At 46.1% G+C, this 12,359-nt stretch overlaps 2 protein-coding genes across 2 annotated transcripts in view; one reads left to right on the plus strand and one right to left on the minus strand.

Moving 5' to 3' along the window:
- The window catches only part of BEX4 (brain expressed X-linked 4), an 80,767-nt gene that overhangs the window by 37,084 nt on the left and 31,324 nt on the right, over positions 1–12,359 (plus strand). The gene's annotated exons all lie outside the window — the stretch shown is intronic.
- Positions 5,398–11,524, minus strand: NXF3 (nuclear RNA export factor 3). The gene is made up of 18 exons (XM_047764234.1): positions 11,382–11,524; positions 11,008–11,161; positions 10,305–10,388; positions 10,093–10,197; positions 9,888–9,968; positions 9,712–9,781; positions 9,468–9,556; positions 9,241–9,348; positions 8,969–9,078; positions 8,035–8,071; positions 7,605–7,673; positions 7,466–7,521; positions 7,219–7,326; positions 7,030–7,088; positions 6,801–6,916; positions 6,669–6,711; positions 6,058–6,130; positions 5,398–5,524 (listed from the first exon to the last, which is right to left on the minus strand). The coding sequence occupies exons 1-18, from the start codon at positions 11,522–11,524 to the stop codon at positions 5,398–5,400; spliced, it is 1,632 nt and encodes a 543-aa protein (XP_047620190.1).

A 12,359-nucleotide genomic window follows, 5' to 3' on the forward strand; every position in this document is an offset into this window, starting at 1 on the left:
AAAAATATAGGTAAATACAATAGTTTTTCCTTCTCTTGAGATCTCTAAATTTTGTTTGATGGTTAAAACAAAATGTAACACTACCTGATGTGATTCTCAATTATTTTCTTAAGAAGAAATAATGAAGTGTGAGGGTTAACTTAATGTGTCGCGCATGTGTGTGTGTGTGTGTGTGTGTTTACACGGTTCGAGATAGTAAGAAATATATATCTATATATCTATATCTGTATCTGTATTCTATCTACCCACATGTCTATCTATATATCTATCTCTTTTTTTTTTGGTCATTTTAGGGCCACACCTGAGGCATATGGAGGTTCCCAGGCTAGGGGTCCAATTGGAGCTGTAACTGCCGGCCTATGCTACAGCCACAGCAACGCGGGATCCAAGCCACATCTGTGACCTATACCACAGCTCACGCTGTGAATCTTTAACACACTGAGCAAGGCCAGGGATAGAACCCGAATCCTCATGGATTTTAGTCGGGTTTGTTACCACTGAGCCACAACAGGAACTCCTATATCTTCATCCTACTGATTCTGTTTCTCTGGAGAACCCTGACCAATACAATACTACTATAAATGGTGTATGGTAGAGGGACTTTTTTGACTTTATGCCAATGAAAAGAATTAGGCATACAGGAAGTTACCAATGTTTGGGGCACATATTACCCATGCACGTATGAACCATTAAATGAATGATATATATCTAAAGATAAGGGCACACAGTTTCCTTATGTTCTAAATAGGATCCAAACATCACTTCCTTGGACACATTGGTACTTTGAGTTCAATTCTCTATTTCCCCATAAAATATCTCTTTTGAAAGGCCACACTTTCCAGATGTTATAAATTGTTATATCACTACCAATTTTATTTTGTCATAACCAATCCCTGGGCATGAAATAATTCTACTCCAAAGTCAAAGGACTCAGCTCAGTGCAGGACTCATTCCCTGCATCTTTGCTAATCTTTACCTTTATTAGGTTGGCAGACAGATCAATCTAAAGACAAAAGAAAGGGGCATTGTGGGCTCACATGGTAAGTCACTGATGCTCTTCAATAAGGATCCAAAGACATAGAACCAACTGTGTATGAAGGAATATCTCCATGTAACATAGTTGAAAAAACTATTGCATGCTAGGGGAAATCTTATGCTGATAGTCCACAGAAGTACAGTTGAACCAGTCAGGCAGTGTGGATGATAACTAAATACACATTTAAGCAAAGTATGTTGAGCCCATATGTCTGCAATAGTACAGAGTTGCCCAACCATTTCTGAGTGTTTGGGCAACATACATGGTTCCCTTTTGGACGGGAGCTCAGATCTTAAATTTGAAGAAATGATAACTGGATAAAAGAAATATGTAAACGAAAGTGGAGGGAATAGAAACACTATAGGAAAAAGATGAAATTAAGAGTTGGTGTTTTGAAAAGACCCACAAAACTGACAAATGCTTATGTAGATTAACTAAGGATATACAGATGGCCAACAAGCACATGAAAAAATGCTCAACATCCCTGATTATTAGAGAAATGCAAATCAAACTACTGTGAGGTACCACCTCACACCAGTCAGAATGGCCATCCTTAATAAGTCCACAAATAACAAACACTGGAGGGGGTGTGGAGAAAAGGAAACCCTCCGGCACTGTTGGTGGGAATGTAAGCTGGTACAACGACTATGGAGATCAGTATGGAGATACCTTAGAAATCTGTACATAGAACTACCATATGGCCCAGCAATCCCACTCTTGGGCATACATCCAGACAAAACTTTCCTTTAAAAATACACATGCACCCGCATGTTCATTGCAGCACTATTCACAATAGCCAAGACATGGAAACAATCCAAATGTCCATTGACAGATGATTAGATTAGAAAGATGTGATATATATATATACAATGGAATACTACTCAGCCATATAAAAGAACAAAATGATGCCATTTGCAGCAACATGGATGGAACTAGAGACTCTCATCCTGAGTGAAGTAAGTCAAAAAGAGAAAGACAAATACCATATGATATCACTTATATCTGGAATCTAATATAGGGCACAAATGAACCTTTCCACAAAAAAGAAAAGCATGGACTTGGAGAATAGACTTGTGTTTGCCAAGGGGGAGAGGGAGGGAGTGGGTTGGATTGGGAGCTTGGGGTTAATAGATGCAAACAATTGCTGTTGGAATGGATTAGCAATGAGATCCTACTGTGTAGCACTGGGAACCACGTCTAGTCACTTATGATGGAGCATGATAATGGGAGAAAAAAGAATGTATACATATATGTGTAACTGGGTCACCATGCTGTGCAGTAGAAAAAAAATCATATTGGGGAAATAAAAATTTTTTTTAAATTTTTAAAAAGAGTCCTTGAACAAATAAAATTAACTATCATAGTGTGAAAAAAAACTGAGAAATAGAGAGAGGAGTTCCTGTGGTGGCTCAGTGGAAACAAATCCTACTAGGAACCATGAGGTTGCAGGTTCAGTCTCTGGCTTCACTCAGTGGGTTAAGGATCCAGCATTGCCATGAGCTGTGTTGTAGGTTGCAGAGGTGACTCGGATCTGGCGTTGCTTTGTCTGTGGCGTAGCCCAGCAGCTAGAGCTCCAATTTGACCCCTAGCCTGGGAACATCCATATGCTGCAGGTTCAGCCCTAAAAAGCAAAACAAAAACAAAAACAAAAACAAAAACAAAACGAAAGAAAGAAAAGAAAAAAGAAACAGAGAAGACTCAAATAAGAAATAAAGGATGGACTTTACAACTGATGCCCCAGAAATGGAAGGGATTATAAGAGAATACAACTAACAATTATATGCCAAAAAATTGGATAAACTAGAAAAAATGGACAAATTCCCAGAAACATACAACCTACCAAGCAGGAACACATTTTTTTTTTTACTTCGAACAGATTTATAAATAGTAACAAGATTAAAGCAATAAGCAAATCTCTCCACAAAAAGAAAAGCCCAGGATTGAATGGCTTTATTGGAGAAATCTACTCAACATTTAAAGAAGAATTCATACCAGTACCCTTCAATCGCTTCCCAAAAACTAAAGGGAGGAAACAATTCCAATCTCATTCTCAAAACCAGAGAAAGATGCTACAAGAAAAGAAAACTACAGGCCAATATGCTTAATAATTTTTTTTTTGCTTTTTGCTTTTGAGGGCCACACTTGCAGCACATGGACTTTCCCAGGCTAGGGGTCAAATCTGAGCTGTATCTGTCATCCTACACCACAGCCATAGCAACATGGGATCCAAGCTGCGTCTGCTTCTTTGTAGATATCTATACAAATGACGTAATTGCTACTAAAACCCCACTAATTTTTTGAAAAATTTTATGGCTGTATCCACGGCATGGAGAGGTTCCCAGGCAACCTATGCCATAGCTGCGGCAATGCTGGATCCTTAACTCACTTCGCTGGGCCAGGGATAGAACCCCTACCTCTGCCATGATCCAAGCCACTGCAATCAGACTCTTAACCCACTGTGTCATAGCATGAACTGCTTTTTTAAAAATTTAAACCCCCTCACTAATTTTTACCATGTTGTAAAGCAGATTAACTGTTGGATTTTAAAGAACATCTGGAAAATGAAATTTTTATGTGAACTCTTCTAATTTTCATGTTAAATAAATATTTTTTCAAAAAAACAACTGAAAATTCATCAAAGACTGAAACATATGACCTAAACCTGTAAAGCTCCTGGAAGATGACATAGAGGAAAAGCTGTATGACTTTGGATTTGACAATGATCTATTGGATGTGACACCAAAAGCACAGGCAAAAAATCCAAGATAGACGAATGGGACTATATCAAGTTTTAAAACTTTTGAGCATCAAAGGAAAAAATAGTGTTAAAAAACAATTCACATAATGAAAGAAAATAGTTACAAATCATCTATCTGATGAGGGTTTAATATCCAGAACATATGAAGAATTCTCATAGTTCAACAAGGAAACAAACAACCCAATTAAAAATGTGCAAACAACTTGAACAGACATTTCTCCAAAAATTGCAAATGACAATAAGCATATGAAAAGATGTTCAACATTACTAATCATCAGGGAAATGCAAATTAAAATCACAGTGAGATATCACCTCACACCCATAATGAAGGTTACTATAAAAAATAGAAAATAATAAGTGTAGTTGAACATCGAGAGAAATTAGAACCCTTGTGCACTGTGGATGGGAATGGAAAAACTATATAGCTGCTTTCAAAAACAGTATGGAGAATTCTCTAAAAATTAAAAATAGAATGACCATATGACCCATCAATCTCATTTCTGTTTATATGTCCAAATGAAATGAAATCAGGATCCTGAAGAGATATTGTCACACCTGTGTTCATTGAGGGTTATTTATAATACACAGGAAGTGGAAGCAACCCAATTATCCGTCAAAAAAATGAAGAAAGTATGATATATACATACATAGAATATTATTTAGCTTTTAAAAAGAAAGAAATCATGCCATGTTACAACACAGATGAACATTGAAGACATAAATGTTAAGTGATATAAGACAATCACAAAACAACAAATTACGTGAGTAATGTGATTCCATTTATATGAGGTATGGAAAGTAGTCAAACACGTAGGGACAGATAGATGGGTGGATGCTAGGGTGTGTGAGAAGCCCTGGGCAGCCTGTACATGGGTGAGGTGATAGAGGGTGAACACCTTGCTCCCTGGGAGGGACCCCTCTACAGCGTGGACATGTCGACCTACACTGATGAGGGAAGAGCAACGTCAATGAACACTATGCAGATTTGTAGTCGATAGCAGATGGAACTGCTTTGATACATAGATGAATTTTCTAAACAGAACTGGATTCATAGTAAACAAACCATTCCAAGACATCTGTTATTCTTCTCAAAATGTACTCCTTTGCCTTGAAAAGAGAAGTGAAGATGGACACCACCAGGAAGTCAGATACAGGATGTGCTCTGAAAGTGTTAGATCAGGGCACTCAGCAAGAGGGAGGGAGGGACAGAGGTTGGGATTTGGGTTTAATGGCTTCTATCAGAGTTTTTGGAAAATCTCTGCCACCTGGTAACAAACTGTCTATAACTATCATTTTCTGGTTTATTGAGTCTTGAGATTGGAATTTAGCCAGTGTCTTAACTGAAGAAAAAGCTACACTAGTGAGGGGGAGTGACTGGACTAGAGGAAACTTAGAAAAACACACATACACACAGATGCATTGCCAAATCTATTTTGATTCATCTACCCATGAAATTGAACACAAGGAATGCTTTTCCAAGGTAAAGAATGTATGTGCACATGTATATGAACTATGATCTTCATCATTACTTCTGAGATGGTGGTTCATCCATTCACTTTTGGAAGTTCATCCCAGATGTGATGGAGAAAGAGCGCACCATTTCCTACTGTTCTGAGGAACGAGAAGGCAAGGAGCTGGCAGAGCAGGCAGGCATTGGGATGAAGAGTACAGATTCGGTCTCACTCCGGCTGGAGTCACTCACGAACAGCTCGTCATTCACAATGCACAGACTGGAGAAAACATGGATCCTTAGATAACTCATGGATGGAACGCCCCACCCCCCAAATTCTGACTCTGCACCAACTGCCACTCAGGAACCAGATCCTGTCCATAGCCTTCCTGTGTCTGCCCTCAAGATTCCTTGACTGGAACTTCTGCACTCCCACAGGGTCCACATTTGGAGAGACTGTCTACCAACCTCACTAAATTTATAGGTTTATCCCCAACCCAGGAATGATTCTGCATTTACCCTTTACAATAGCCCAGAGAGTGCACAGTCTGATTCCCATTTTCAAAGGAAGTCACTGAGCTACAGAGAGGGCATGTGACTTGACCAAGGTCACACAGCAAGTGTTGGGTCAAGGAGAGAACACTTGTTCTGATTCCAGAGCCCAGGCTCTTCTTCACCACTAGGCTAGACTGCTCCTCGGAGCTACGGGCTGGGATTTCCACAATATGGAGAAAACCTAAGGTCTGCGACTCCACAGTCCCACCCCTGAGCCCAGGCTGGGATGGGTGTTCCCATCCACGACACGGCACTCACCTAGAAGAGGTGGCAGGGGTAGCAATGAAGGTTCGGGTGAAGGCACGAACACAGCCCTGATAACGACCTTCCACTGCAACGACCAACAACAGGACCCCTTAGAGCCCCACGTGCTTTACACACACCCACAGAGTCCTCATCAGGGTATGACATGACACTCAGGCGAGGGGACACTTGTTCATGAACGGGCAGGGTGTTGGGAAGGGGAGGGCAACTCTAGGAGCAGACTGCTCCAGTGATGGGGCCCCACGGCCACCAGTCTGAAAGTCCATGGGATGCATGTTCCACAGCCGCCTAAGAGGCAGATTTATCACCCCATTTTGCAAAGGAGGACACTGGGGGGTTAAGCAATGATCCAAGTTCCCAGAGAAAAGATCTGGGATGAGAGCCATCAAAGCCCACGACCTGGGTCCCCAACACCCAGGGTGTATGGAGCAGAGGGCATGACTGCAGGTCACACCTGCATTGTCTGTGGGAAGAGTGAGGGCAGGAGAACCCAAAGGGGGTGGGAAGGTAAGGCAGGGGTCGGGGAGCTGGGGGAGTTCTGAGAGGGAGCCACGCCAGAAGGAAGGCTCACTGGGGCCTCTGGGGAAGGGGCTACACACACCCACCTTCCTTGAACACCCCGTTGACGGAGAAGCAGATCATCGTTTCCTGAAAAGGAAGAGCCCAGGTGCTCAGTCACCACCTAAAAACCCACGGTGGCTTCCCAGTCCTGCCCGAGAGAGGAAGCCCACACTCACCGTCTGGAACCATGTGTCCACCACAAAGGAGCTGAGGTCATGCTCAGTTTTGGGAAACACACACAGGGAGGTCACAATATCAACCTTTGTGTGGTTCAGCAGCAGGACCCTCAGGTCTGTAGGGGGAGGGGAAGCAAGCAAAAGTCATGGCTGCCCCACATGCCCTGAGTCAAAGGACTGACCCCTTCATGGTCCCCTTTCCAGCTCAGTTTTCCCATCACCCACTCACCAGGGTCCTTGAGCTTCTTCATGTTCCTGTTTTCCTCGAGGTACTCACACAAGCTGCTTCTAGGAGGAAAAAAGGAATAGGATGTGGGGGGGTCCAGCCGAGGTGGGGGTTTGCAGGAGCAGACCTGTATCTGCTGGGGAGCCCCATGGCCTGCCAGCCCGGGAGCAGAGTGTGAGCTGGGATACTCACGGGTCTGGGTCCTGGGGGTTGAAGGGAATGGTCAGGGAGAAGCAGGCCTCGTCGTGATAAGCACCCAGGAGACGCTGTCGGTTGCCATAGTCATGGATCAAGTAATAACTGGGCACGAGAAAGGACGATGGTGTGTCCATGTGGTCTGGACCTCAGAGGAGAACTGAAACCTCCCGGGGGCAGTCCAGCACGTGGGCAGCTCGCATGTGCTGGCCCTCCCCTTCCTCAGATTCCCACGGAAACTCACTGCTGCAGGAATTGCAGGACTAGACTCTTCAGCTCATTGGATCCAAAGAAGCTCCCCTGGGATGAAAACAGTCCTCAGGACCAGGGCCAACACCCTCCTCATGCACCGCCTAAAACCCTGCGAGATCCTCCACCCTCACCTTGCACCTCGGTAGGCACTGGCGGGCTTCAGCACCACGGTGAGTTGCTGGGGGTGTCTCCTGGCCTTCCTGGGGAGGGAAGAGGAAGTCAGCAGTGCAGACCAGGAGGTGGGGCTGGATGATCAGGGAACAGGTGGGCCCGGGAGAGGGAGGGGGTCAGAGGTCAGGCGCCAACGGGCCCTGGAAATTCCATGGGCAGGACTGCACTTGGGATCAGCACCGTGGGCCCCCAAAGCCTGTGGAGCCTGTGCTCAAGGACGATCCAGAACTGCAGTCCGGTTCCCTCCAAGATGGTCCCATCCCCCTCCCACCATGACCATTAAGGGTCAGGTCCAAAAAGGTAACTTGGGCAAGACCTAAAGGGGGTCAGAGCAGCTTGGGGGCACTGCCATTGTCAGTCAGAGGAGTCAGTGGTCAAGGAATACATTACCAAGCATAGCAACTTGGGGAACAATTCCAGGATGGAGCTGCCAACATCAAGACAAAATAGAAAAGCCTGTGAAACTGCACAGGTCACCTTGCTGGTGTGACCATGACACTGACATTAGACACAGCCCAGTGTGCCCCACCCACACTCCGGGGTCCCAGCTTCCAGGGCCTTGGGCACCTCTCCCCATGGACTCTCCGGAGGGAGAGTTCCCTGCCTTCCTCCCTCCCTCCATCCTCCTTCTCCTTCCTCCTGGGGGATCCCCCCGAGACTGCCCTGACTCCCTTCTCCAGGGCCACGAGAAGCAGCATGTCAATCCCATGCTCCAGGCCTTCCTTCCCCCCTTCCTCCCTCCAGGTCCCCACCAAAGGCTGTGGAGAGAAGAGGGAAGGGGGTGGGAGCCCGGGGCTCGGCCACCTCACTGGGGGTCCAGGATTCCGCCAGGACCAGGACACCCCCGGGGATGGCCCAGGATGCTTGGGCAGGGAGCTGAGTGAGCCAGGGCTCAGGAGGCAGGGAGGGAAATGGAGGGGATGAAGACAGAAAGGGAGGGAAGGGAGGGGAAGAGATGAGAGAGACGCAGGGGCATAGAGACAAGCCTGGGACAGAAAGCTAAGCAAAGAGAAGGGGAAGAAGCTCTCCCATGGTGGTGGGGGTGGGTGAGGGAAGAAGACAGAAGAAAGAGGAAAGAAATCTCTCCTGCTGCAGCCCCCTCCTTCACCTGCCCTGGAATGGCCCAGGCACCTGAGGTAGGAATGGAAAATATGCACATGCTGACGTGGGGCCTCACGGGGATCTGACTGAACCTTTGTCACCTCTGTCAGAGGAGCGCATGGGGCCTGTGGTCCTCCCAGAGAACCAGGTCAGGTGCCTCTTGCAAACAGCCACTGTCACAAGTAACTCAGACTCCCAGGAGCCAACAGAGGGGACCTCTGACCTTATGCTGGTTGCCTCATCAGGGGAGGTATTGCACAGGGGGTTTCTGTCTGCACACATCTCATCTGGCTCCAGCTGCTGGACCTTGTCCATCTCCCCTGCAGACTTCACCTGTAATTATAGGGAAGAACCACGTGGACCAGAGAAAGACAGCCAGGATATCTCTATACCCCCAGTCCCTCCTTCTCCAACAAATCCACTTCCCTTCCTTTGTCCCCACCTCATGAGCCCTCCACCTTCCCTTCAGAGAAGGCTCTGGGTACCACCCCTCACCTCAGTGTTGGAGAGGTTCAAGTTCTTGATGTGGGAAGCATGCTCCACAGTGTTGGGCAGGCCAACCAGCTGGTAAGGTTTCTTGTTGCTCAGGTCCAAGGACAAAAGCTGTGATGAAGAAAGAGTTGAGTGAGGACCCCAACAGGGGATATCCAACACCCATCTGCCGCTTCTGCCTAATCTTCCCCACCCTCACCCCAGTCCCCACACTGAGCCTAACTCCTCACCTTGGGCACATTCTCTCCATAGAGCTGCAGGCAGGCGGTCTCGGCATTTCCAGGATTCTGTGCTGTTCCCATGCCAGAGATCATCAAGCCTCCAGGAAGATGAGAGGAGGGAAACAGAAGGCTGAGAAGGTCCTGGCCAGTAGAGCTCCAGCACCAACCCCTCCCCAAGTTACCATCCCTGAGTGTCCTTGCCGGGCAGAACCTTCTGCCCTCCCCTGCCCTAGAATTACTGCTGCAGCCATACCAGGGTCCAAACGGAGTCTCTGGATGTGAAGAGATTTCTGGGAGCCCTCATTTTGTCTGTTCAAGGTCAGCTGCACAGTTAGAGATGGAGTTCAGTGTCTCTGAGGCTGAGGTGGTGAAGGGGGGCAAGAGATGGGTCTGGCTCTGAGTGCACAGCCTGTGTTGGCTCTGCCTTACCTTCATCTGCTCCACCTTTGCTGACCTCAGCTCCTTCTGCACAGAGTGGGGTGCATCACAGGGGTCCACAAAGACCGATATCTGGACAGATCCCAAGAGGGGCCAGGTGAGCAGCAGGAAATCTGAGCCTTGGGATCAAGCAAGACCATGCCCCTGGCCTGCCCTCTTGCCCCCAGCTGGCCCTGTCCATGCCCTTGACACACACCCTTTCCTTAGCCTCATTGTAAATCTTGCCACTGACATTCCTCAGCGCGAAGGCAATGTTGGCATTCTCCACAAAGAACTGGGCCTGCATTTTCTCATAGTGAAACTGGAGGGAGAGGGGCGAGAGACACAGAATATGAGACGAGAGCCATTTCTCATCTGGGCATTCCCTCCACCCCGTTCCCTCTCATCTGCCTCAATGTCCTCTCTTACTTCGACTGGGGTGAATGGGACACCGCAGTGCTTCTGAATCAAACTCAGCAGCCACTTCTCCTCATACTTTATGCCAAATGGAATCTAGAAGCCAAAGGAAAAAATGGGACAGAAAATTGGCATAATGGAATCCAAGGTTCAGATAAGACCCAGCCATACCCTCCTTTACAACCTTTTGTCAGGCTTCAGATAATTGTTTAATATAGGACACTGTCTGTCATTGCTAACTTTTGTACCAGACATGGATTCCCTAAATCACCTCTCTCTCCATTCACAGACTTTTCTCGAAACAAACAACTTAAGATGTTTACCATGTACTTCCTTTTATAAAGGTCTCCGAGATCTTACCTGAGGCAGACCTGGCCTGCCCCTCTGACAAGGACCCCTGACTCATCCTCCTCCTCCCTCTCTCAGCTTGAGCCTAACCGAGCCTTCTGGTGTGAAGCCGCCCCCTCTCCTTGGCAGGAGTTTCCTCCTTTGCTTTCAGACAACCTCTCCCATGCGACCCGCAGTCTATCTGTTCCCTTTAAACTGCTTCTCTCAACCTGCTCTTACATGGTCTATGGTGTTACCTCCTAGGAATAACAAGACAGATCAACAACTCCTCTGACCCAGAAAACTTTGTAGCATCTCTACATGAGTCCAACAGAGGTCCCTCTGTCATCTTCTTCTACAAATTAGATCCTAAGGCCAAGAGACTCACTGTGATCTTGAACCAGCTCCCCAAAGTCTCATCCTGCCTGATTCTCTCCACTTTTCTCTCTGGAGGCTTTTTGTCTGTGTCCATGTTAACATGGGTTAGGTCTTGCATCTGAAAATTGCCTCTCCGATGATAGGGTGGAATGCCATAGGGAGTGCTGTGGGGAAGTAGAGAGAAGAAAGTAGTCCACATATGCTCAGAAAGTCTACACATTTTCCCCAGTGATACCAGAGCGACAATGAAGTTGTGCTCAACCACTAAGCTGATGCTATCATTCCTCACTCTGCCACAATGGAGAGAAGAATGAGACGTAATGAGCTACAAAGTTTTGTTTTCCGCTGGTTGTTACATGTCTGCCATGCCGACTGGTCACTTACTATCTTACTCGAGTGTCCACGTGAGCATCACTTCCTACTGAGTTTCCATCTTTCTGCTCCTGAGAAGTGACCTGTTCAGACCAATAGTTGTATCTCCTTTGGTAAATACCCCAGCATCTTGCTCTTCTTTGTATAGGGTTCATTTGGTCAGTGTGCTCTGAAATTGAGAATAACACATCAATGGTCCCAGTATCAGAGAAAGCCCTGGGTAAACATCAGTGATGAGGAACTATCACTGATTTTTATAATCTAAATAGAAATGTTATCACATTGCTTAAAAGTCTGGGAGACTTCACTGTGGTTTCGCTTCAAGGGAGATGAGAGGTGTGGAGCATCACAGCCAAGAGGGAAATAAGCACAGAAGAATGGGTTTGGATCTAGGGTTTTAGTCCCTGCTCTGCCCTCTTCAGGCTAAGTGACCTGGGATAAATGGCTTTTCATCTCTAACTCTCACATCTCTGCTCTGCTCTAGGGAGACAATAAAATCTACCCTCAAATCTACCCTACTCTGATTGTTCAACGGTCAAAGTTGATTTCTCTGTCTGATGAAAGTATCAGAGAAATTAAAGATAAGTCTGATTAAAAGGTCCAGAATGGTGCCTGGAGAGACATATAATGGAGAATATCAAGAGCAAGGGGAAGAGAATTAAAGGAGGTGCAGTGAACATACCAGCACGTGGTTAATGTGAGTCCAAGAAAGCACAGGGAAGTGTGAAGAAATGCTATCTGAAAAGATCTTGGTTGAGAAGCTTCCAAAAGCGACAAACTATCAAGTCAGTATAACAACATTAATAGGAGAAAAACTATGCTTTAAGGAAAAACATACCTAAAAAAAGGGCATTCATTTCATCATCATCTAGCAAAAACTAGGAGAATTTGTGTCTAGAAGACTCCAATTAAGAGAAATATGACAGTTTCTTCTTTGGGCAGAAGTATTGTTCCAGGTCGAGTGCAGAAATACTAATGACATTTGTGAAT

The sequence above is a fragment of the Phacochoerus africanus genome, chromosome X (assembly GCF_016906955.1).
Source record: "Phacochoerus africanus isolate WHEZ1 chromosome X, ROS_Pafr_v1, whole genome shotgun sequence".
Classification (NCBI taxonomy): domain Eukaryota; kingdom Metazoa; phylum Chordata; class Mammalia; order Artiodactyla; family Suidae; genus Phacochoerus; species Phacochoerus africanus.

Excerpts from the sequence above, each read along its gene's own strand:
- NXF3 (XM_047764234.1), bottom strand. The coding sequence starts at position 11,524 with ATGAACCCTATACAAAGAAGAGCAAGATGCTGGGGTATTTACCAAAGG. Across the intron at positions 10,198-10,304 it reads TCCCATTCACCCCAGTCGAA|TTTCACTATGAGAAAATGCA; the intron begins GTAAGAGAGGAC and ends CTCTCCCTCCAG. Across the intron at positions 9,349-9,467 it reads ATGGAGAGAATGTGCCCAAG|CTTTTGTCCTTGGACCTGAG; the intron begins GTGAGGAGTTAG and ends TCTTCATCACAG.